Raw genomic sequence first — 23,766 nt, forward strand, 5'->3', positions numbered from 1 at the left:
GAAACCCCTATACGTTTACAAGGGGTTGCTCGCATCCCCACCAGGCTCTGTCACCATCGACATCCGCAGTGCCGTTGTTGGAAACCGGCCAATTTCGCCTCCCCTGTCCTCCATTTCTCCCCCTTCCGTCGTTTTCTGCCCCTCCGTCGGGGCGCTGGCCCGTTACTCTACATTCCCGCAAAGTCTTTATCGTCGGATTTCCCTTCGCCCGGTCTATCCGCCTTAGCTGGGTCAAACTGATCTCGAGTTACGGGGTTCTTTATTTTTTCTTTCCCTCGCACGGAGATCCAATTCGCAGACGAGTCAATTTACCGGATCGAGGAAATCCGAGGGGAATCGGGGAATCGGGGAATCGCGAGGGCCGCCGTTATCACCCCTGGATACGCGTTTATCAGCGGTGCACAGTCGGATGCATCGTGGATAGGAATTTCGCGGAAAATCGGGAGGACTTGGCAGGGTGAATTTTCTTAACGGGGCTTTTTTCATTCCGGAGGTAGATACTCGAAATTCCTGGTAATCTTGGAAACTCCTTCGGGAATCCGCCCGAGATCTTCCCGATATCTCGCCGCGAGTTCATTTCTTATCGGGCCGGATTTTCAAGGATTTACGAGCCCGACCGCGGAAAACTATTCGTCTTGGTGGGAACTCCGCTTTTCTAAGTGTCCTCGCGCATTCGCGTTAATGTCGTTATCGGCGCGACGAGAGTTTCCGTCTTTTTCGGGAACTTTTCGGAATTCCGCGGATTCGATCGTTCTTCCGGAGACAAAAAGGAAGCCCGGGGACGCAGGACCTCGATAAAGCCAAATGCCAACCCTAAAAGCGCGAATCGGAAAACGGGGCGTTGTTTACTCAGAAATTTATTTGCACCCCGAACGGGAGTTGCCGTTCCGACGGCCGAACCAACGGTCGCGATAAATACCCCGCAAAGGTATCGTAGAACCGCCATTTCATTATTCATCCGTCGAGGGAATTTACGCGGAGGGAGTTCTTTTCCTCTTTTTTCCTTCCCCCCTTTTTCGACACCCCGATATTAACGGCGGAGTGTAAAAACACTTTGCGCGGCCGATGCAAATTTTGACCTCGCGATTCGCTTTGACCGGCAAGCTTGGCACTTTTTTTATTCGACCACCCAATTTTTTTTCATTAGAGATCAGAAAGGGTGTCCTTTCAGGGGTAGAGGGAGTTCTCTCGGAAGAGGAGCGATCGCGGTTCGGCTCCGGCTGTGTAACATAATGCGCTCCCGATTCCCGTCAACGCCATTGTAATTTCGGCGGTAAAGGCAATCACGGAACGTGTCGCGCCTCCGAGCGCCCTATTCGAGGGAAAGTATGGCCGAATTAGCCATTGTTTTCCGGCGTTTGCGGCCGTGTTTGAGCCCGGCCGTTTCCGAAATTAGGGCGACCCGTTTTGCCCGTTTCGGCCGTGTATTCGCCCCGGCTAATCGTGCCTCGACTCCGCGCCCTTCGATCGCAAACAATTGACATAATCGGGTTTCCTGACAAATCCCGAATTTCCGAAATTCTACAAACGCCGCTAGATTCTCCTCAAAAATGAAATGTTCGAAAAATTCGTTTCTAATGTTTCCTTCGTTTTTCTAGAAGAGAAAAAATTCCTCTCAATTCGACAATGGCACTCGTCTCTTCTCCATAGAATTGCAAAAAATCGGAAAGTCGTTTTTTAATTTCTTCCCTCTTCCCTCCGGGAGTATAAAATTCCCGTCGAGCCCGGGATCGACGGGTGGCATTTTCCGTGGGATGCGAAACCCTTCCGGCGGAAAAACCGCGGGCGCGTTTTATGGGCTGCGGACAATTCCACTTCGGGCGGACACTTTATGGGTCCGACCGTTCCGGCGCCGGCCCTAAGTACATTCGATTGTAAGCCGAAGAGGCCGGTTTAACGTTGACTTACGGCAAAACCCGGTTACATGTACCGAGCGGAATCGGCACGTGAAGGGAATACGACCCTAAACCGCCATTGAAGCCGAAGCTTCGGCCTCGAATGAGCTTCTTACGCGATTCGCGCTTCGGAAAAACGTCGCGATGCTCTCGACTTGCGAATCGCCGAAAGCTTTCAAGCTGCCTCCGGGACGCCGATTTATGGCCAGGAAATGAAAAACCCTCGAAGGCGAACGGGGAACGAGCTTCGACTATTAATAATGTGGGGGGAAGTGACGGAATGCAAGTGCAGTTTGGTTCGGGGATTTCGCGATTGGCGAGTGGCAAGTTCAAGGCATCAATGAAAATGGGGCACTGGCTTGCAACCGCCCAAAAACTCCCGACGGTGAATGAAGGGTGCCCATCCAAATTTCACATTTTTTACGACATCATCCCTGAAGCGATGGCGCCATACCTTCCCGTCGCCTTCTTTTTACGGCGGAAAGAAACCTACGAAATGCCCCGGGCATCATTTCGCGGGGGAAATGCACCTCGTTTCCTCGAACTTTTTTTTTATAGGCCAGCAAACTTCCGGGTGTTGCATAATATTTCAAGAACCGTGTCGAATTTCAACAGCTTTTACCTGCTCGGGGCATTTCCATGGTTTTTAGATTTCTTCGCGAATTTAATTTTTATATATCATTCCGTACACTTTCGAGCCTTGTATAACGAGGATAAATACAGAAGCAGTACATTTCGAGAACCGTTAATATTTATCGGTGCCGTTAATTTTTTTTTTTTTTTCGAACGGACTTGCCTCGTTCCGTTCGTATCGGAGGTGCCTCGAAGTCCAGAGTCGGCTTCGGGATCGATCGTTAAAAAGTTAGGAGATCTCGAAGAGGGAAGAGTGCAACAGCAATTAGTGGGGGACAATCGAGTTCCCTTAAAGGAATCACTCACGGTAGCCGACTTCTCGAAGTCTGCGGCGAGGGCGCGAAGCTTACGAAGAAAAGCTTTCCCACTTCTCTCCTCGGAGCACTTCGGACGAAACTTTCCCCCTGGAAATGCCTCGACATTAAAAGCAAACTTCGGACCCTTCCCTGGACACGAACACACGCCCTGGGTGCACCGCACCTCCACCCGGAAGCGAGCGATCATTTAAACACCCTCGATTTAATTTCCCGTTTTCCCTTCGAATCGAGATTCTCCGAATAACTGATTTTCTCCCGAAGGTATATTCTGAATAGAGACGAAGAAAAGACTTCTAAAAAAAAATTCCTCCGATAACCATAATCCTCCCGAAAACATCCAGGAAAATAAAAATTGGAATCCGAAACCTCGCTTTGGCGATTTATCGTGCTTCATTTTTTCAAGGCTTTTTTTCGCTCCTAATCCCATTCACCGGATAATTAATTTCCTTGAGAAGACGAATTCTAAATTAAAGCGTGAAAAAATCTTGGTAGATTCTTCCATCGAGACAAGAATAAAATACTTGGAATAACGATCCGTGTTCGGACTTCGAGGGTACATAGAAAAGGTAAGGAAGCGCGATTTCGCATATTCTCCTTTTTTCGTCGCTCCGAAGGAAGCAAATCCAGAGGGATTCGGGGCAATTGCGGGGCTCAGGGAGGTTTGTAGGGGCGTTTAAGAGGTGAATAAAATTCTGTTCCTAAGGTCTCCATTGTATAAGGGGGCATAAATCCTCGTAGAAGGCACCCTCGTCCGATAAGGCGGGGTGTCTTATCCGACGTCGTAGGTTCGCGTTAAGCCTTGCCTCCCTGTACCCCGGAGTCCCCTAGATCGTCGTTCGGTCGCTAATTTGCCGATATTAATGGGTCCTAAAAGGGGCAGGGGGTGCATCGAATCCCCGAAATAACCCGAAGTCCAAAAACCACCACCCCGTCGCGTTCGTTCCCGGAAAACTTCCCCGTCTACCCATACACGCGTACGGACTGCTCGCATTCCTGACAGGGGAAACGAGGTTTACGGGGTGGAATTGCGAGCAAACCCGTAGGTCCGAGATCTCTCGAAGATTCATTATCGACCACGATCGAGAGGAACCGCGCAACAAGCTCCGTCCCTTGAAAAGCCACCCTTCGCGTTCTTCATATAAAATTGCATTTACCGTCGAGGAGGATTTTCCGGCTGGCGGAGAGCGCTCGGAGAGTGGGCCATTGCTATCGGCAAAAGGAAGTGGTCTAGGGGAATTGAAAACGGCGTTCCGCAATTAAGAGCAGCACCCTCCAGAGCCCACCCCCGCACCCCCGCCACCCTCGAGGTCGAATAAGCGATCTCAATTCCCCGGCCTGGTCGGGGGAGACTCTAAAGTTGGCCTTAAAGTATTCCCATATCGGCGTCCGTCGGTATGCCAATATAGTGCTCCGCCCTTTGTCATCCCTCTCATTCCCGGCCATATTCCAACCCCATCATCCCCTCGGCGGGCTCGCATACCCCCTGACGCACGCGGCGGTATGTCTGCATACCGACGGATAATAATGATTGGCCGTCTGCCGATGGACAGCTTTAAGGCTGGTCTTTGCCTCCCTCGAGTCGTTCCTTTTCGCGTGCTCCCATATTTCATTTAATAATATATTTATAAACGACCAGGCCCATCCGCAATAAATATTCCCGAGTGGTTGCGGTGAGTTTCAGGTTTCGATGAGGTTTGGGACTTTTTGTGTTTATATGAGAATTTGTTGGACAGGTGTACGCACGTCGTGCTTACCTAAATTTATATGGATCGCCGGGACGGAATAAGGAGCGAACGCCTTAGGTTTATGACGGCCGATCCCGCGGCGGATAAACTAATACGAGGGGTCTACGTGTTCTCCCAGCCGGATGTATCCGTTATGCCGAGATATATTCACCATATATTCACCGTGCCGGTATCCGTTGGTAGATGTCCATGTATTACACACCGGACCCGGGAGTCGTTCGGGAAGGGTAAAGCCGTAAACCATCGTTCGACCTATCACCTTCGGGATCCGACTTCCGGGCCCCGCGCACCTCCTCTCTTAAGGGGCGCTCGAATATCCGACCCGGATTTGTTGCGAAGTCGTAACTCGGAGTACTTGTGCGTCTTCTCTTTCTCCCAATGGAGGTGAAATCAAATCAGATTTTCCCATTCCGTTTCCCCAACTTCCCTTATTTCATTTTTTCCCGATTTTTGCGACGTCCAAGTTTCGTTCCTCCGACTCCGTTTCGACTTTTCAAATCGGGGGAAGAAACTTTTTGTAGGTTAGGTCGACGTATTGTTTTCGAACCCCGTTCTCTCCCGCTGTCGAGGGGACGAAGAACCCGAAGTTGCGAATTTTATCTCCGAAAAGGAAAATCAACTTTTCAAATCACAGAAAAATCTTTTCAAAACGGACAGGCCGACTTGCCGCTTTCGGATATTTTTTTTTCCGAAGTCGAAAAATCAAAGTACCGAAAGGGATTTTTTCCTTTAGGTTTTTAAAACTTATCGATTCCACTTCGAAGATCCGCGTTGAAGACGCACGAGGCCCGGAAGTCGTAAAAAATGGATAAGACCGTAAAACGATCGTTCGAGCTCCTGCCTTCCTCCGACTTCCTGCCTCTCTGTGTACTTACACCCTTATGAACGTTTCATACATCCGGCTGAGATTTATTGCGATGTCTCGATACCCTTTCCTTTGCTTCGGTACGAATGGGGAAGGGGAGGGGGATGCGATTTAATGCAGTTATATGGTACACGCGCAGTTTCCTCAGAAACCGTGTAGACCCGGCTAAGACTCCAAGACTCGGAGATGAATTAATCGAAGTGGATTAGTCCGGGCATGATCCGCCCTAGAAAGTCTGTACAAGTTGCTCCTGCAGGGAACGAACTTTGCGTCGAAGTGGATACCGCTTCGTCGACATCAACGCCGTCATGTTTACCCTAAAGAGAGGCACGAACTCCCTCCCTCAAATTCATCATAAATTTCCTGGAAGCTAACCCCCAAAAAACGATACTCAAGACACATCCCTGATTCAAAAATGAACTTCGATCGTTCCAGAAAAACACCAGGAATTTTTCAGAGCAAATTTTGAAGCCAACAAAAGTGGAAACCTTACCCTACATTTTTTTTCCGATTTAAAGAGTCGCTCGAAATACTCCGAAATTTTTGCTTACATCCTCAAGAGTTTTCAGAGTCTGGAAAGTGATGGTTCCTGCTGCGGGAACGCGTTTTAATTATTAAGCAGAAATTTTGAAATTCCTGGAAGAGGTTTTCCAGCGAAATGGCGGCGGCGAGGGGTTCTGGGGGTTAGGGAGCAGGGGGGGTTAGCTGAATCAGTATCGCGGGACATTTACGAACGTATATACAGGGAGTGGGTGTTGGGTTATACTTGTTCGCCCGCAAGTGTCGGAACGAACCCCTGCATTATTCAACGGGGGCGCGTATTTATCAAGCAGATAGCCGGTCGGTTTGCCCCCCTTGGTCCGGTGCCCTGCGAGTCCTTGCCAGGGTGGAAAAATTCTCACGACTCTCGAGAACGTTTCTCGCAATTCTCAATTTCGTTCTCCACCATAATCTGTTACAAAAAAGAACCACCTCTTGTAACGTCAAGGTCCCCTGCATTACGCGGAACGCTATAAAATAATTCCAGTTAAATGTCGGTACTTTAATGGAACGAGTCGAAGTAAACGATGGGGTGGGAAAGAAAGGGGCGAAAGAGTGGGGCGGTTCCCGAGTGTCTCCCGAATCATCCCCTGCGCTTCCCGGACGAGACGCGGGATGGTTGCAGTTCCCGGTCGAGGGCGGAATAAATATTTAACGAGTCGCCGAGGGTGGGCCCTGGATCGTGGGGGTGGTGATTGATGCGGGAAAGGACTTCGCAAATTAACCTGCGCCGAGACTTCTGGAATCAAGAGGGAATGATTTCGGGGAAGAAACTACCCCTAGGGAGCACCAATTTCCAAAAATACAGGGGAAGACCCAATAATTTCGGGGGTAAACCACCCCAGTTCTCGAGCAAGGGGGGTCCGCAAAAAGCGGCGAAAGGGTAGAATTTTCCGGGGACGTCCTTAAAATATGTAAGGAGCACAGGGTGTCTCGGGGGTGGCGGTTCTCGCATTTTTCCGCCCCACCTTCGGGATACCGCCCCCGGTCCCCTCCACCTCCAGATCCCGCCCACGACCAGGGTGGGGGATAGTGCGGGATAGTGCGGGGTAGCTGGGGTAGCTGGGGTAGCTGGAAGAGCTGGGGGTAGTTTCGCGTCTGACCGATGCGCCGCCAGTACTACTGTCGCCACCGTGAAGAGCGCAGGCACGGGACGCCATGGACATACTGGGTATGTCCGTAAACGACGCATGCACTTAACCTGTATTTTAACCTGCTGCCAACGTACCGACTCCGCGATTTTCGCATTTATACAAAAAAAAACCGCGGGGTAGTGCCGTGCGAATTGAATTAAACGGAAACAAATCGAGGTACATACGTTTACGCTCACGTTGGGATACTGGAGTAATCGCGAATATTCCAAAGTCATCGTTTGCTCGTTATCGCGCGATTTTCACCCGGAATGTTATGATTTATTCCTATGCCAGGTCGAGATGTAATTTCGGTGACGAGAAATGGAGAGCTGTGAAGTGGCTGCAAGAGGTTGACAAATTTCGAAATATCCGGGAAAACCGAAATTAAAATAGAGGACGTTTATGTCGCCGTCTCTTATCGAGATTTTAATAAAAATATCGGTCCATTCGGGAGAAACGGAACAATGCTGATAAACGCGATTATAATTACGGATACCATTGCAGCGCGTAATTTGATATCGCGATTGGTTTTCCAAAAATCAATTTCAAGGATATCAAAAACCCGGAAAATCCGGAAATCCGCGGCGATTCGATATCGAGGAAAATTCCGGCACAATGGGGGGTATACATTACCGTTACACGTAACTACCCCACCGAGAACGCAATTGTCGGCGACATACCTCTCGAGTCGGATACCCAGGCTTCCGGAAATCCTCGGATATTTTCAATCGAGTCGCAGCCTCCCGAGCTAAGACGAAGACGGGAGATTTATCAGGGCCGCCAAGGGGGCGAGGGGACCGAGGAGGCGGGATTTGATAACGCGGGACACTCTCAAATCCCCGCCTACGGAATCCGTAACGAGACGAGCCAGGACGTATGCAAATGATCGGCATCGATTATCCGATAACCGCGATATCGCGTTATCGATTCGCGATCGTCCCTCGATTCGTGACTCGCGATTCGCCGGGACGCTCACCTATTCATGGACGGATTTTCGCGGATTCCGAATTTCGACTACGCCCAGACTTAATTGAAACAACAAATGGACATCCGCGATACCTCGGGGAAATTAATTTGGCTCATAATTCGGCCTGATAACGCGTTCGTTAAGCGCCCGCCCGGTGATTGGCCGGCGATACGCGCGGAACTGCATTTCGCCCGGGGCTGCGCGAAAATTTATTGAAAATTCAATTTCGATCGGCTAATATTGTCCCAACGATTCGAGAGGCTTCTTGAACATTTATTTAATCGCTTGCATAAGTTCGGAAATTATTATCGAATGATTGTTGAATTTCCAGTCCGTGAGTTTAATGATCCTTGACAGGGGCTCGTTAAATTCGCCCAATGTTGCAAATTCCGCCGATCACGAGGTGCAGTCGGTGCAGGGGATCGTTAATGCAGACGATGCACCGAATCGTGCCTCTCTTAATCGCGGGCAATCAGTGCCTCTTGTGACGAGGGTGACGCGTAAAACGAATCAGTGGATGATCGGACTTGATCGGGCAAATCCATGACATTAGATCGCCAAAGTGTTCTCCATTTCGCGACCTGCGCGTTAAACCTTCTCGAGGAACCTGTTGATTCGGTCGAAGAAAGAACCTCGACCTCCCTTAAAAATATTTATAAATAATTTCAAGTCGGTTTCGAGGCCGAAAATAATTGAGGAATATTTTTACGAATGTATTCGGTGAACCGTCATCGTTCCGCCAGGTGCCAGAAGGAGGAGTTCGCCCCTTCCGATGTAAAAGGTCCGTCATTCGTCGCTCCGACGGAAACTATCGATCAGTCCAGTCCGTCGGGCGAAAATTTACTACGGTCTAAACGACAAGTCCGATCGCCATTGATCACATAAAACGTATAAACGTTCGATACTCCCCCCGCCATAAACAACCCCTCGCGGGGAGGTTGCAGCAGCGAATCAGGCGGTTTTTAAAAGCCTTTGAATATTTAACCCATGCCATCGGGGCCGAGAGGAAATCGCGTTTCAATTTGTCTCCACCTGGACCAGTCCGCACCCCGAACCCCCCGGGACATGACCCGCAACCCCCACTTCTTTTCTGGCTCAAGTCGAGCGTCTCCTCTCCTTTGATCTTAACCTCCTTTCTTAACCCTTCCTCCACCTCCTCCCCGCCCTCGAATCTGCTTTCCTCCTACGAGCCAGAACCCAAAATAAAACCCACCCCTGTGAATCCAGAAAAAAAGAGAATAAACCCAGCCGCGGAGTCACCGAGGGTCTCCAAAGAGGAGGGCACTCGAAATCCATTTTTGTAGCCGAAGGGGTTGAAGGGTAATCCCGTAAGAAAATACACACCTGAGCAGTCCGTGGTTCTGGTTCCGTTTTCCTAGGAGTGGGCCAAATCCCGTTGATCTCCTTTCCGCCGTTCTCCGGTTCCTTCGGGAGTCCGAAGGAAGTTTGATCCGATCGGACGCGGCGAATCCACCCATGTCGCGATAGATTCTCAAAAAACGCTCTGAAAAGAGAAAATAAATTTTAAATCCCAACAAAATGGAAACGGATAACAGAGGACGCGAATTATCTCGTTATTAAAATCACGCCGGGGTGGAATTACGCGAATTACGAGGGGTTGAAATGAGCTCGCGGAGCACGAAGGGGCCGCAAACAAACCGCGGGAGGTGGTACGGTCAAACATGAAGTACGTTGTTAGCGGAGGGATGCGCACCCTGCACGTAGGATGCATGCACGTGCAGGGGTTGCCATTGGCCGAGGAGCCCCGAAGAAGCGCCGCGGGGTGTCCCTCTTTGTCCGGGCCGAGAATGCACCGAGGGGTGCATTCCACCCCCTGAGGCCGCCCTTTAAACTTTTCCCCGAGGCCGCCGCTGAAAAATGCGAGGAACTTCATGCACCCGCGACCGCTTTCAACGCGCTCGTCATACCTCAGACAAAACGGGGCAGTTGCAGGTGCAGAATGCACCCCGCATCCCTAGGGAGTGGGGCTGCGCCGTACGCGGTTCGTTTGCCACTTTCGAAGGGTAGGTACCCGCGGAGGTCGGAAATAAGATTCCGTCTGTTTTCCTTTCGTCTCTACGTTTGCCACCTTCCAATTTAGAATTTCGACGAATGCAGGGAAAAAAGTGAAAACTCGGTGACGGACTCGACGGATCAAAAAGTCGGGCACGGTCTGAAAGAAGAGGGGTTCGTCGGGTGCATTTTGGATATGCGTTTGCAATCGACTGTCCAATTTGATCCGAGGTTATTGCGATCAACAATGGGCTCCACCCCACCGGCTGTCTGCCGACGTTTCGTTTGCTTTGCCCCGCTAAATCATTCCCGGCTGGCGTGGGTCGGGTCTCTTTGTATCGTCTGTTATACACGCCCGAATTCCCTTGTTTACGCAATCGCGTTTCTGCCGATTGTTCCGGCTTCGGCCAGCGTCCGATAGCCGATCAATCGGATGTTGCCCGGACCCGAGATGAAGGGACCGAGTCGCGAAATACCTTTCATAATCTCCAAATCGAATTCGCGATACCGATACTAGGTGCGAAAGCCACGCGAAACGTTATCAGAAATATATCAACGCGTTATCCGTGCCGATAACGGAGCGCGTCCTTATCCGGATCTCATAGTGTATCGAGATTTCCTGGATTTTAAATATTCCATCGATGGGTTTAAATAAATTTTCAATATATCACCGTTCTAAACAGGTAGACGAATAGTGGATTCGGGATGAACGACGAAAATACGAGAATTGAATAATTAGCAGTTATAATTAATTAAACGGGGATATCTCATCGCGTCCTCATCTGCGTGGTCAGAAGGGGCGAGGGGAGGGTGTCTACCGGAAATGTATTATATTTATGGATTTATTGACTACTCCTCCCACGAGTGCGCACGCGGCAGATATTCATTTTGCGAGAGCAAATCAATATATTACAGCTACTCGTAAATAACCCGCTGACAGGGAGCGAAGGGAGGGGATATCTATTCCGCGCACGGAGCACATCCCGATCAGGGACATACGTCCTCCGCGGTCTGACATTCTCGGTATAACCTATAATTCACATCTCTCAAAACTGCGATCCTCCTCCTCCGTTTCATCCGTCTTCCCTGTTCCCCTCCGCGCTCGTACCTCCTTCCGCGGGCGTCCCTTGCGAAATTCATCTCGAGAGGGTTCCGCCGTCCTCGAAGGTGATGTCAAAAAAAAGAAGGAAGAATGTTTTTTTTTTCTCGCATATCGCAAGAATAAAGTGAGACATCGAAGAAAATCTGCCGACGTATGGTGGAAGTCATGGGAAATGTTTTGGAAAAAAAGGAAGGGGGTGAAACGTAAGGAGGTATCGCTTATCATGAACAGGGACGTAGATAGGGACGAGGGAAATGGAGGAATTCCGCGTTATGGAAATGGCCCCGAGTGGCCCCGCTGCACCGAGTGCGGATGCGTTAAACGAGGCGTGAGAATCTTTCGGGGGTAAAAAATATCACCCCCGGGTGGCGTCGCGCAGGGACGAAAGGGGTGGGAAAAGAAAAGCGCTGAGTACGACGTTTCCTTTTTGCTCGTTCGACGAAGTCACGTTCCACGACACCCCGACACCCTCTCTCGCTCTTTTCACCGTTCTCACCCCCTTTTACATAACCAGATGTACACGTTTTACATGCTTTCGATACATACTCGATCTTCGACATCCGCGAAATCGGCTTTGCCACCTCCACCCACCGCGGAGTCTTTTGCGCACCGTTGCAGGGGTTAACGAAATTAAATAAAAACTAGGGATTTAATTCCAACTCCTGGTTCAGAGGGAGGAAGGGTTCGACGCCACTCAACGAACGAGGTAAATTCGGGGGACAACGGAGGCCGAGCCAGGGAGCGGATTTCGGAAAGTATTGTCTTCCTGTACACGTGTCCCTATTTGCATTTTATGATTATCGCCGGATCCTCGCTAAACGTATTTCGCGGGGTGCACCCCCCGCGCTTTACACGGTCTCATTTCCATTTTATGACAATTGCCACGGTATGCCCTCCGAATGCCTATAAATAACTCCATCGGGAAAAAAAGAGTACCGTGCGCAAATTCACGGTCATGAATATCCTGCGGATAACGAATGATTTGCGGAGGGAAAATTGAAGCACCCTTCGATTCCACCGAGTCGAGGGTGCCTCCGATAAATTGGGGCGCGATCTGGGTCGAGGGGGTGATGCTTGAAATCGGTCGAAAATCCGCGGGTCCAGGGAGCGGGATTTGACTTTGCCGCGTCACCGATATTATTAACACTCCCCTAATGGCCCTCGACTTTGCCCGGAAACGCAAATTCCCGTTCACCCCTTCGTCCCTTCGACCGCGACGGCGGTCGATTTTCGGCTTATCGGCCCGCTGCTGATAACGCCGCGCGGTCAAGGGTGGGCGGAAAAATCTAGCCTGATAATCCAGGGGTGACATGCCCCGGTATCTCCCGGTGATAATCACCGCGGTGCACTAATTAGTGCTCTCCAATCCCGACCTGCAGTTTCGCAGGCTCTCCCCATCTGTGGAGAATCACCAATTAATCGACGACACGCGCGAGGGGAAAAATCCCCGAGCGAACCGGACGCATTGCTGCACCGATGCATCGCCGATTGACCGTCGAAATTAATTCGATTCCGGCAATAACAATGATTAATTATCGATAGTGCGGTCCTAGGACACGGGAAACGACGGATGTGCAATTAATTAACCGCCGATCTCGATGTCCGCAAACCCGGTGCGTACTCGGGCGAGAGATGCCCTCGGTCGACGCAGTCGCGGGAGATAGGTCGAAGGGTTTCGGCAAATTTCTCGAAATTTTCCAATTTTCCAATTTCTTGTCGTCGCGGGTGGGGCCGGAATTCCCCAGAAAAATGGACGCACCGATATCCCGCCGTTTCAGGAAATTCGGAAAACGAGAACGGATATAATTAATTAGCCAGCCGCTGCGTTCCCATTGTGCGCAAGTCGGATGCACTCGCTCGATGCACTCGTCGGGCCGAGCGGAACATCGCGAGGCGCAATGGAGAATTTCCACGGAGTAATCGCGCTTTCTGGCGAGCAAAATTTCTTAAAAAGGATTCCGTAAATTTCCCGCGGAAAATTTCCGCCCGAATTCCCCGGCATTTCGGAAAACGAGACCGACCTCTCCCGGCGTAGCTCGTTACGTTTGACCCGTTATTAATACGCAGATGCACCCTCGCCTGCATAATCGACACGATCCCACGGAATTAATTCCCCGGCAGATACAACGCGAGTTAATTATCAACATCTATGAGGCAAGAAACATCCGAGCGAATTTCCCCTCGTTGCGTGCTCTCGTTACCCCCTCCTCGTCCTCCGCCACCTCCTGGAGAGCTTTCGAAAAGTCGAGGACCCCGAAAGCGACGTTTTCCCTCGACGTTTAATTGGAACGAGGTCGAGAGCGTCTCTAGATAGGAGAGAGAGAGAGAGGAGAAGGAGGTCCCTCTTTTCGATTGACAAGGACCTGGGTGTCGATTGAAACAATTTTAGAAAAATATACTCGAAGCGAAACTTCTTATGTCGCGGTCCGATGATATTTAATAATAGCAATTTTCTTTAACTTGAAAATTTCACTTTCCCGACTTTTTCACGGCAAATAACTGGAAAAGTCTCCGGGACAGGGGAGTGGGAGAAAAAAGCACCGCGGCCAAAAAGCTCCGAGTTCGGTGAGGCTTCCGAAGCGATCGATCGGCTGATCACACATGAGCTGTCAAAGTCACGTGGTCGACCGGATTGCAGAGGTTTCCCATGACTGGGCGTCGATCGGAGCCGGCCCGGGGTTGACGGGGCTCTTTACGTGCACGAAGCTGGCCTACTTCTGGCCTCGCGAGCTTTAAAAACGAAGGTCGTTAATGTCCGACGAGGAGCTCGAGTGCGGCCGAGTCCGCCCCGTGACCCGTTTCTCTCTTTGAGGGGATTCGCAAACACTTTCGGGCCCTCCGCGCTCCTCTCGAGGGCCGTTTCATCAGCCGTTAACGAACGCCCCCCGGCTGGTCTTCGGGGTGCTCCCCAAGATGTTCCGATGACCCCCCGCGACGAGCAAAATTGATGCAATTTCTGCATCAATTTCTTTCCTCGTCCCTCCTCCCTGGGATATCGATACCATTTTTTTTCATAGAATCCGTACACCCACGCGAGTGCAAAATTCAAGAGACCACCCCCACTCCCGGTGCACCCTGCATTTCGGGGGTAATAATTGCCCGAGATGATCGAGTCAAAGCTCACGCGATCGCGACCTCACGAACGAAAGCGATCGATCCTCGTCGTTCTCCTCGTTGGCTGAATTGCGTGCGGCCCTTTCTCCACCCCCATCCCCGGGGGGTGTACAGGAGCACGGTGTTTTATCCTGAATCGAAGCGAGAAAGGGAACTATTGGCAGCGGAGTCACGTCGAAGTTGTTTGCTCCGTGGCCGAGTTCGTCGGATAACTATTAATTCCGCAAGGGGAGAGGGAGCGGAATAAAATCGAGAGCGAACCGTTTTACGCGATACGATTCCGACACCTGCGGGGGTGGATAAATTCGCAGGTGGAGACTCCGATGTCGGGGGTTTCGAAGCTGATACCGGGACCGATGTCACCCCGATGTCTTTACGGGGATTCTCGAATGAAATACCGTGACAGGATTACCTCCGAGAGCGGAGGGTGGCGCAGGTTTTGGCAAATTTTCCGTGCCCGAACGATGCCTGCCACTCCCTCCCACGAGACAATAAACCACCCCCGGTCGCCCGGGATAAAATCTCGGGCATGGTTTGTTCATAATTTCCCCATCGTGGAAAAAGATCCGGTACCGGAGAAAAAGAGTAAAGGGGTCGTTTCTGGACGAACGACAGAATTAGGGTCGCAGGGGGTGGGCTCGCCAAATCAACCACCAACCTACGCCAACCCTCGGACCGGCTACCCCGAAACTCTCCCGACCCTCCTAAATGGCCAACTTATCACAATTCGTATACTCGAGGGGTGGACCCGAGGAGGGTGAAAGTTTTCCTCGAGGACGCCGCCTTTTTCGCCGGAATTTATCGTCGACGTGTCGCCTCGGCCAATATCTAAGCGAGGAGGGATTTCGCCTCGGTTGGGTCCACGGGATTGACGATTCTCCCTGAAAATTTTTCTCCTGCATCGTTCCAAGTGATTTGCAGTGTTTTCTGTATTTTTTTCTCCATTTCGAAACTTCGCACAAATTTAAGAACAAGAGACGAATTCTCGAAAAAAATTAATTCAGGAATTTGGCAATTCTTTTAATTGCGCAGTGCACAGCTGCACGAAAATTTCGAAAAAGCCAATTAAACGCGACATCTGTCTCGCTGGGAAAATGATTTAGGCCCCCCTGGGCACGAGCTAATTAGCGGAATTGATGGTTCCCGCGGGTTATTAGAGGGAAAGTGTGGAAAAACTGATCGTTTGGAAAGTTTCGAGGGCGAAGAAACGCGAGAGTCGCGGAAGAGCTCCTTTTTACGAGCCATCCGCGCTCCATTTTTGCTCGTATCAACATCCGACAAGTGTCGCATGTTTTATGCACGAGGGACCTGAAAAAAGGAGTGCCAAAAATTGCGCTTGTTTCTTGTCCCCGAGCGGGCTACCCGGGAATATTCTCCGCCAATTCGTCCTCTTCCGCTCCAATATCCACGGGATAAACAAGAATTGGAATTAACGTTTCGACGGGAGAGGGAAATTTTCGAGCCGCAATTTCGTCCTGTTAAGTAAATGAAAAGAGTCCTTCTAAACCGAGTTCGGAATTCGGACGCATCGAGTGGGAAAAACTTGGAAAATTTAATAACGAAAAAAAAAATGAAGAGGGACGTATCTCCCTGTATTATCTTACACCCTCTGTGACACAGGGGACGTTTCCATCATCTATACAGGACGCTAATAAAAGAGGCGAAATTGCATTTTTGCACGTCACCGTCGCGAATTAACAATTTCCGGCCAGCGGGGCATTAATTTGGGGAACAAAATCCGCGAGAGCGTCGTCGCTCTCTTTTTGGAGAGCCGAATTTCGTCGAAATTCGACGTTTTCGCGGAAACTAAGCGCCGTTTCGAACAAAGGACTTCTGCTCCCAGATGACCCAATTTTAGTTAACAATCGATCGCGAACAACTGCACACAAAAGTATCCGTTCACGTTCAATCGGTTCCGGTATGATGAATGGAAATTTCGTCCGGAATGGTGAAAATTTGAAAGGACTCATTTTTGCGCTTCAAATTTTATTCGAAACGAAACATCGATCGGTTCCTTGCGGCGAATCGAAAGCGAGTCGAAAAACAAGGCAAAATCAAAAGGGCGTCCATCACCGTTCCCCAATATTTGTGCCGAAATTTTAATACGGCGTTATTTATTTACTATCGAGTAAGTTAAACGGGATCCCCGAGCTTTGGGGAAGTTTCGAAATGAAACGCGTCCGCACAGAGAGCATGCGAAATAAACGCGGCAAATAACGCAGGATGGATTTTTCGAATTTCTGAATTCAAAGGAGCGAGTCGATCGGAGTTTCTCCTCAAAAGTGGAACGCACCTTTTGGCCGGAACGAGCAAAGAATTCAGCTGCATATCGGCGGTAATGCATTCGGATTTTAATGCAGCTTTCCTCTCCGGATAATATTTTCCTTTGGAAGATCTCGGAGCAAAAACTCGGGGATGCAAAAAAAAGCTCAGCCCGGGGCCGCCGAAAATGCAAACGCGATAACATCGTGCCGCCGGAACATATGTTAGCTCAAAAAGAATATCTTTCCCGAATCTGCCTCCTCCTGCTCCTCTGGGACCAGAAAAACGAGCGAAGCGGAAGGAGAGAAAAATCGCTCTCTGTAAAACGTGGAAATCTGAAAGGCCGGCGTGCGGCTCGAATTCGCAAAGCTTGCGGAAAATTCCGTAACCGTTTATTTTTCACCCCTTCCTAACCTGCGTCCTGCATGCAGCTCGTCATAAAAATTATTCCATCCTTTGTTAATACTCTCTTCTGTTTCTCTTTAATTTATTACAATGTTTAATTTATTTCTTAACAAAAAGTTCCCATCGTCTCCAAAGTTTCATTAATTTTCCTACAACATGGTCGAGGGCAGCGAAGCCGATGCTCCGAAAGTATCGACCCCTTGTCAGGAATTCGCAATGCGAGAGTTTGTTTTTTAATAAACATTCGGCTAATTGGCAGAGCTCGGAGTTGAAAAACGTTTATTTCTGGAAGGAAAGTAATTACGCCTGGCGGAAAGTTCGGTCCGTATCGGGCCACACACTGCCGTACTCGAATCGAGATGTACTTGCATTTCCTGGTGCATCCTCCACGGGAAACTCGATACCGAGTGCACTTCGTTCCGCGGAAGTTCCACGATCGCGGAGAGCTCGATGCAACGAATGCACTTCGGCGATTACGAATGCACCGTCCGACAACGGAGCTCCTCTTTTGAGGGGATAAAATCGGAGGAAAAAATGTGGAGTATACTTAACATTTGATATTTTTCATTCCTATTAACTGCAAAATGTAAATACTTGTAAGATTACCGTCCCTCAATTTCGAGATTCGGAGTCCACGAATCAGAGGACGTAAGACGAAATTACAATTAGTCGGAAGCGTACTGCCTGGAGGCGCGCAACTATCGGTGGTACCGCCATTAGCATTCCATTCTGCGTCTATTTACCGCGAGTGGCGCGAGCCACCCCCGAAAGTTGATCCCACCCCTGTTTCGTGACTAGCTGCCATGAGGGGTTCGTTCGTTCGGTAATTTGCCTCGTTCTATCTCCTCGTTTCCCGGCGTGCCGCTCGCGAGTTTCCTCCCCGAAATCTCGACGCATCCCCGGAAAGTTTCCGGCCCGGGGTTAAGAGAGCGCCCGAAGCCGATAACGAGCGACGTCGACGGATTATTCGAATCGCTTCGACGAGATAAATTCTTAATAAATAGTTGGACGAAGCAACGGTCAAAATTCATTCCACCTCTCTACGTGGGTGACCGCGAGGTGACGATAAAGCACCGTGAAGAGACAACGCGTGGACGTTATGGCGCAATTGTACGGTTCATCCGTTATCGCGGGCCCAGCGAGGAGACGCGGGCCGAACCTCTAATAAATTGCGTACAAATTACCGCATAAAATATCAGTTAAAATTAATTTGGTCGAGCAATCGAGCGGGATGGCTGACAACGTCCACGTCGTATAACGAGGCTGCCGTCCGCGTAGCCACGTTGATGCAATAAATGCAATTATGTAAATTCACTCGGGTAAACTCGCGGCGAAATGGACGATTTATTTGAGGATTATACGAAGTCGGGGGCGTATATCGAAAATTAGGCGAGCCTAGGGTGGAAGGTTTTAGGGAGATTCCGCCGTTTCGCCCAGTCGGCGGAAAACAAAGTCGTATCAAATCCACAATGGCGGCCGGCACCAGGGAGGAAGCACGGCAGGGCCGACGCAAACAAAGTCGTTATGCAATCCGGCTAGAAACGACACGACGTTCCCGGGAAAGTGGATCTCGCGACGTAAGCTCCGTATTAACTTCCCTTATTATCCGATAAACCGGAAAAAGTTCCCTCTAAAAAGAATGCCTCGGAGTCTGTCTTCGCAGAGGGCGAAAAAGGGGTTCGACGATCATTGGATATATCCGTCGACGCCGGGAACCGACAGGTCGAAATAAATGGCGAAGTGGCGGCTACAGAAGTCCGGTCCAGCCGATCGTTTATCAGGTCCGATGCATGTTCGGGACGCGAGCGAAGTATCGATAACGCCGTTGCGAGCCGGGCTCCTTCCGTCGGGCTTTCATCCCCCGAGAGGGGTAATATTTTCGCTCGTTTCCGTCATTACCGATAACCCACCCTTATCGAGGCTCCCCTATTTTTCCTATTTTCCCATGAATATCGCGGAGCCGATTCTCGCGTTTAATCCTCGCGACTCCGAGGCGGGACCGTCCGATCCGCCGCAAATATCCGTTATCACCGACGGGACGGAGATGAGAAGAAAGCTTCGCTATCTCGAGCACCGCGGATCGCGGCCTTCGCTCTTCCACGGGAAAAAAGCTCTCCGCGCGTCAGACATTTCCATTTGTCTTCCAATGGAAGGCCTCCTCTCCTGCGGGCTTTGTCGTTTGTCATCCTCCCGATAGATCGATAGTCACGACGGCGGAGGCCGCGGGCGATTACGAATTACGCCGGGGAAAAAAAGACCGGGAGCTGCGTCCGCTTCTGGACCGCCGTCTACCGTTTCGTCGCGGCGCCCTGACTCTTTCTCTCGAGATGACTTACCCATTTTTATTAATGCTCCGAGATAAAATTACCATTTTTCGTATCCACCCCACGATGAGTCGTCCGTTTCTCCCCGGGCCCGTGGATCGATATTTGATTTACACGTACCGAGAAGTGTATTAAAGCGTCGGTCGTTTTTTCCACCCTTAACACGGCCCTCGTGAATTATCTACCCGATACTTCGGTGCAGCTGCGAGATTAATTTCGACCGTTACGTTATCAAGTCCCACGTAATTCATTAAAATTTTGTTACATACCGGCAATCGCAAAGTGATCGCGCAAGGCTCGACAATAGGGCGACAGAAGCGGATGGGGAACTCGACGGTGGAACGGTCGGGCGAATGGTCGAACTATAACTCGATAAGTAGATACGGTGCGGTCAGCCACGGCCGGACGTCCCGCTTTCCAGGCGGGATCCGATTAGTCCAGCTATTCCAGAGTTCGCATTGAAATCCCGAGGGAACCGCACGCGGGCATGTGCATCTTTTCGCCGCCGAGCTCACCCCCAAGACCCGACCCAGCCCTGACACGAGTAACGTTAATTACGGCTTCGCCTCGATCACCGATACGGCTGCCCCGTGCTCCAGTTTCGGGAATCGCGCGAAAGCGATTACCCGCTATCGGGGAGATAACCGGCCCCGAATCGCGCGAGATAGCCCGCGAGCGGATCGCGAATCGATGGATTCGTCGATCGGGTTTTCACGGAAAGGCAAACCGGGGGGCACATTCGGTAAACCGGTAAACCGGTAAACCGGAAAACCAGCGAAACGGGACGTAGGAGATACAGAGACCGATGGTCGGGCATGGTTCACGGGTCCAGGAGTCGACCCAGAAACGCCACCGCGAGCTCGTGATCGCTCCGAGCCGAGCTTACGGCTCGTCGCTCCGTGAAAAGCCGGCCTTAGGAGATAATGGGCTTCGCTTTGCCGAGCCAACTCGCCGCTTTCCAAAACCCCGGCCAAAGCTGCCGAATCGATCGCCCTTCCCCCCGAAATCTCGAAGCGATCCGCTGGGAACGCCATTTTTAAGTGGCCCTGCTGGAAGGAAAGATAATAAAAAGGGAAGGGAATCGTCCTGTTTATGCCATTCCAGGGAAACCCCGAGATTCGTGAATCGTTCCCGGATTCTTGGTTCGCCATGCTTTATGGATCACGGATCCGGAAGTGGGCCCTGAATCGTCCTCGTTCCGAAACTTATGGCTTGTCGCGTCGTGAAAATCCACCTCGAAGAGATAACGGGCTTCGTTATGACCGGGTCAACCTGCCATTTTCGAAAATCCTCGGCCAAAGCGGTGGAATCGACCGCCCCCGAAAATCTCAACCGCGCCGGCCATTATTAAATGCGCCGGGAGCGGAAATAAGGAAAAAGGAAAAGACGGCCATTTTTACCGCACGATCCCGGGAAAACCTCGTAGATTTATGGATAGTTCCTTCTGGTCTTCCCGGTTCGGCTCGTAATTCCTTGCCCCCGGGTTTCTTATGGCGTGTTGCCGTAATAGTCGTACTTCCGGCCGTTAGCCCCGGGGCCCCGGGGCCCCGGTGAAATTTCCTAGCCTAATTGCTAAGTGGGAAACTTCGGCGCAAAATGTCGACGTCGGAACGCAGACCGCCCTCCTGTAGGAATGTCTCCAGTCGCCCCCTGCAATTTCCCCGCCCTCGCTCCGAGGATTATTCCAATTAGTGCCAATTAATGCGGAAAAACGCGGACTTTCGGCCGGACGGTTGAACCCTCGCAAAGTCGATTATTAATCCTCGGGACATCCCTGTCCCTCATTTTTCTCCACGCTCCACTTTCGCCGCCCCCTTCTCCCCCTGTATGTTCTGTATTTTATTTTTTTTTGTTACCCCCACGAATTCAAGGATGCACGTCGAGACCCGGAAAGGAAGGTCCTTTGTTGGGAAATAAAATTCGAAATCCTGGAGATATCGAGACGGGGAATATTCTAATTGTCATCGTTACCATCCCCTAACTTTTCGTCTCGACGAGAGGATGCTCGCGATGTACAAACAAGGTGATGTCTGAAATCTCGGTTCACTTTCCGCGTTTTACCACAGGGGAATAATAACAAGATGGCCACCGTCCTTCCGCGTATACCACTTGGCCTACATGCCGAGATGCATTCACCTTTCTCTCGAGTGGACAACTTTTTCTTTCGCTCGACCTCGATGCAGCATCCCCGGGGGTTCATTTAATGCTTCGCTCGGGGAAAAACGAGGAATCGCAAAATATGCGCCCATTGAATCGGGAGAAAAGGGTTTTCTTAAAGACCGGATAGGGATCCTAGAACCGAAGGGGGGTTGAAATTTCGAAACGAGGCGTACCATCGAGGGACGGTTTAAATTTTCCCGATTCTTTAAAGCGAAAGTATCGCGACGAACCAGGTTGATCGCAAGGCAGAAGGGAGAGTTTTTCTAAAAATCGTGGTTTCCTTAAAAAGGTTGGAATGTCGAAAAGGTGGTCGTTTTCAAAGGGTTTAATTTCCGTGATTTTTCGGAAGCGGACGACCTGCAGCGCCGATAAAGTAGAAGCACGGAGACACAAATTGCGGGAAATTAAACGAGATAAGGGAGGGGTGGAAGAGGGTGGAGGAAAAAAATAGGAGAAGAGTAAGGAAGAGGACACGGAATGAGAAAGGACCCGGGAAGGTCTAGCCTGGCTCAGACTTCAAAGTACTCGTGGAAACTGGGTTTGAGTACGTCCAGGGTAAATACAAAGACCGAGAAAATGGCGACCAGAGGGCCGCAGACAAGAGCGGTATTAATTTCTCTGCACCCCCTGAGCTCCGCCAAATCACGTCCTCTTGGTCCACAGAGGGTTGCACACCTCTCCCTTCTTTTCCCTTCCTTTCGTCGCCGGCTCCTTCCTCGACAATCTCGAAATTTTCGCGCGCGAGTAATTCCCCGCTTGTCCGGCTTTAATTAAAAATTTCCCTTTTTTCTTCAGCCTCGAAAAGCTCCTCCCCCCATTTGGGAAATATTTTCCGAAGGCGCTTTTCAGTCATTTTCCTACCCGCAAATAATCCACGGCTTTCTTCCTCCCCTATTCTCCATTTGCGAGGTCGAGGGCCGACCCGAGGTACTCTCTAGGAATCCCCTCTTAATCTGTCGACGAACTAATAAAACTTGGTTAAGCTTTGCAAGCTTTCGATCCCCTGGGAGAAATTCTAGGTACACTTTTCCGGAAGCACTCGGGTCAATCCGAGTATATGCTTTGCGCTTTCCATAAGTGTCGAGGATGAATTTATAAGGAACGATCGATTCCGATATGAAAATAAGTTCTTTCACTTTGTAATAAATTCGGCACGATTTCTGTAAATGTGGCGAAGGAGGCATTTTTGGAGGAGTACATTTGCGAATTTTCTTGACAAACAGGGGCGGTGGGCGGTGAAGGAGGCGATGAAGACGACAAGGAGAAGGAGGAGGAGGCCGAGAGGGAGCGACAGGAGGCCATCCGAGAAGCCGAGGAGAGACGGAAGGAGAAGCACCGTAAGATGGAGGAGGAACGAGAAAAGATGCGACAAGAGATCAGGGATAAGGTCGGTTTGCTCTTCTCTCTTCCCGATTGCCTTTCGGGGTGCCCTCGAAAGGTGATCTCCTCTTTTCCTCTCTCTTCCCCCGGGCCTTTTCTTCGCTCTTTCCGAAACGTTCCCCGGCGACGAATTGATTCCTCGTTTCAAAAAATAAATATATCTCTTTCCAATCGAATTCGGAGTTCCGGAGGAAGAATAATTTTTCTCACAGTTTTTCTCGGTCCCTCGTGACTGTCCACGCCTAGAAGACTTTCGCGATTTGAAAAAAAAAAATATTCGATCAAATTCGGAGTGCCGGATAATTTTTTTTCTAATTTTTCGAGTCACCCCCACCCACCCACGAAGCCCGCCTACATAGATAGGCGTACGTGTGATAATGTCCCAGGGATAAGAGGGCTTATTTCTCGGAGGAGGTCAGCCCGGGTCACCTGGGCCGGTGATAACGATCCCGGCTTATTTTTCGAAGCAGGTTGGCGTGTCACCCCGAAGTAAAGCCCCGCTCGCGTTATTAACGCGACATGCGACCGTCCGTCAGGGTCTTAATGGCCGCGGCCTGCCGCGAAACCTCTTGTAATTCAATAATGCCGATTAACCCCCGTTACGATCGGCCCGATAACTCGCCGGCACTTCGTGACGTGGACGACGGAGCTATCTTCCCTCGTTAACGCCCGTTCGGTCATTAGCGGCACTCGTACACCCCGTATACTCGCGATAAATGCCCTGTTTGTCCGACCGACCCCCCGTTAAGACCCGGTCTATAATTATTCCTCAAACGTCCCGCAATTGCGCAAAATGTTTTACCGGAAGGTCAGCCTCCGCCCTCGGATTTTGTTCGCATCTATCTTTTATCTGCATCTACATATTATCTGCATAAGAGGTATACCTTTCTTCCGCAGAATGCGCCAGAGGA

The 23,766-nt window shown here is 50.5% G+C and overlaps 1 protein-coding gene across 2 annotated transcripts in view; it reads left to right on the top strand.

The window, feature by feature from the left end:
* The window catches only part of LOC105700260 (complexin), a 106,611-nt gene that overhangs the window by 68,570 nt on the left and 14,275 nt on the right, over window positions 1–23,766 (top strand). Inside the window, exons 1-2 of one of the 2 annotated variants that reach the window (XM_012425937.1) lie at window positions 7,135–7,166; window positions 22,699–22,862. In XM_012425937.1, coding sequence (XP_012281360.1) covers window positions 7,154–7,166; window positions 22,699–22,862 — 177 coding nt within the window. In that variant the 5' untranslated portion in view covers window positions 7,135–7,153. Of the gene's footprint in view, window positions 1–7,134; window positions 7,167–22,698; window positions 22,863–23,766 lie in introns of those variants that run through there. The other variant, XM_012425936.1, reaches the window with a different exon arrangement.

The sequence above is a fragment of the Orussus abietinus genome, unplaced genomic scaffold, assembly GCF_000612105.2.
Source record: "Orussus abietinus isolate OABI.00-Male unplaced genomic scaffold, Oabi_2.0 scaffold18, whole genome shotgun sequence".
Classification (NCBI taxonomy): Eukaryota; Metazoa; Arthropoda; class Insecta; order Hymenoptera; family Orussidae; genus Orussus; species Orussus abietinus.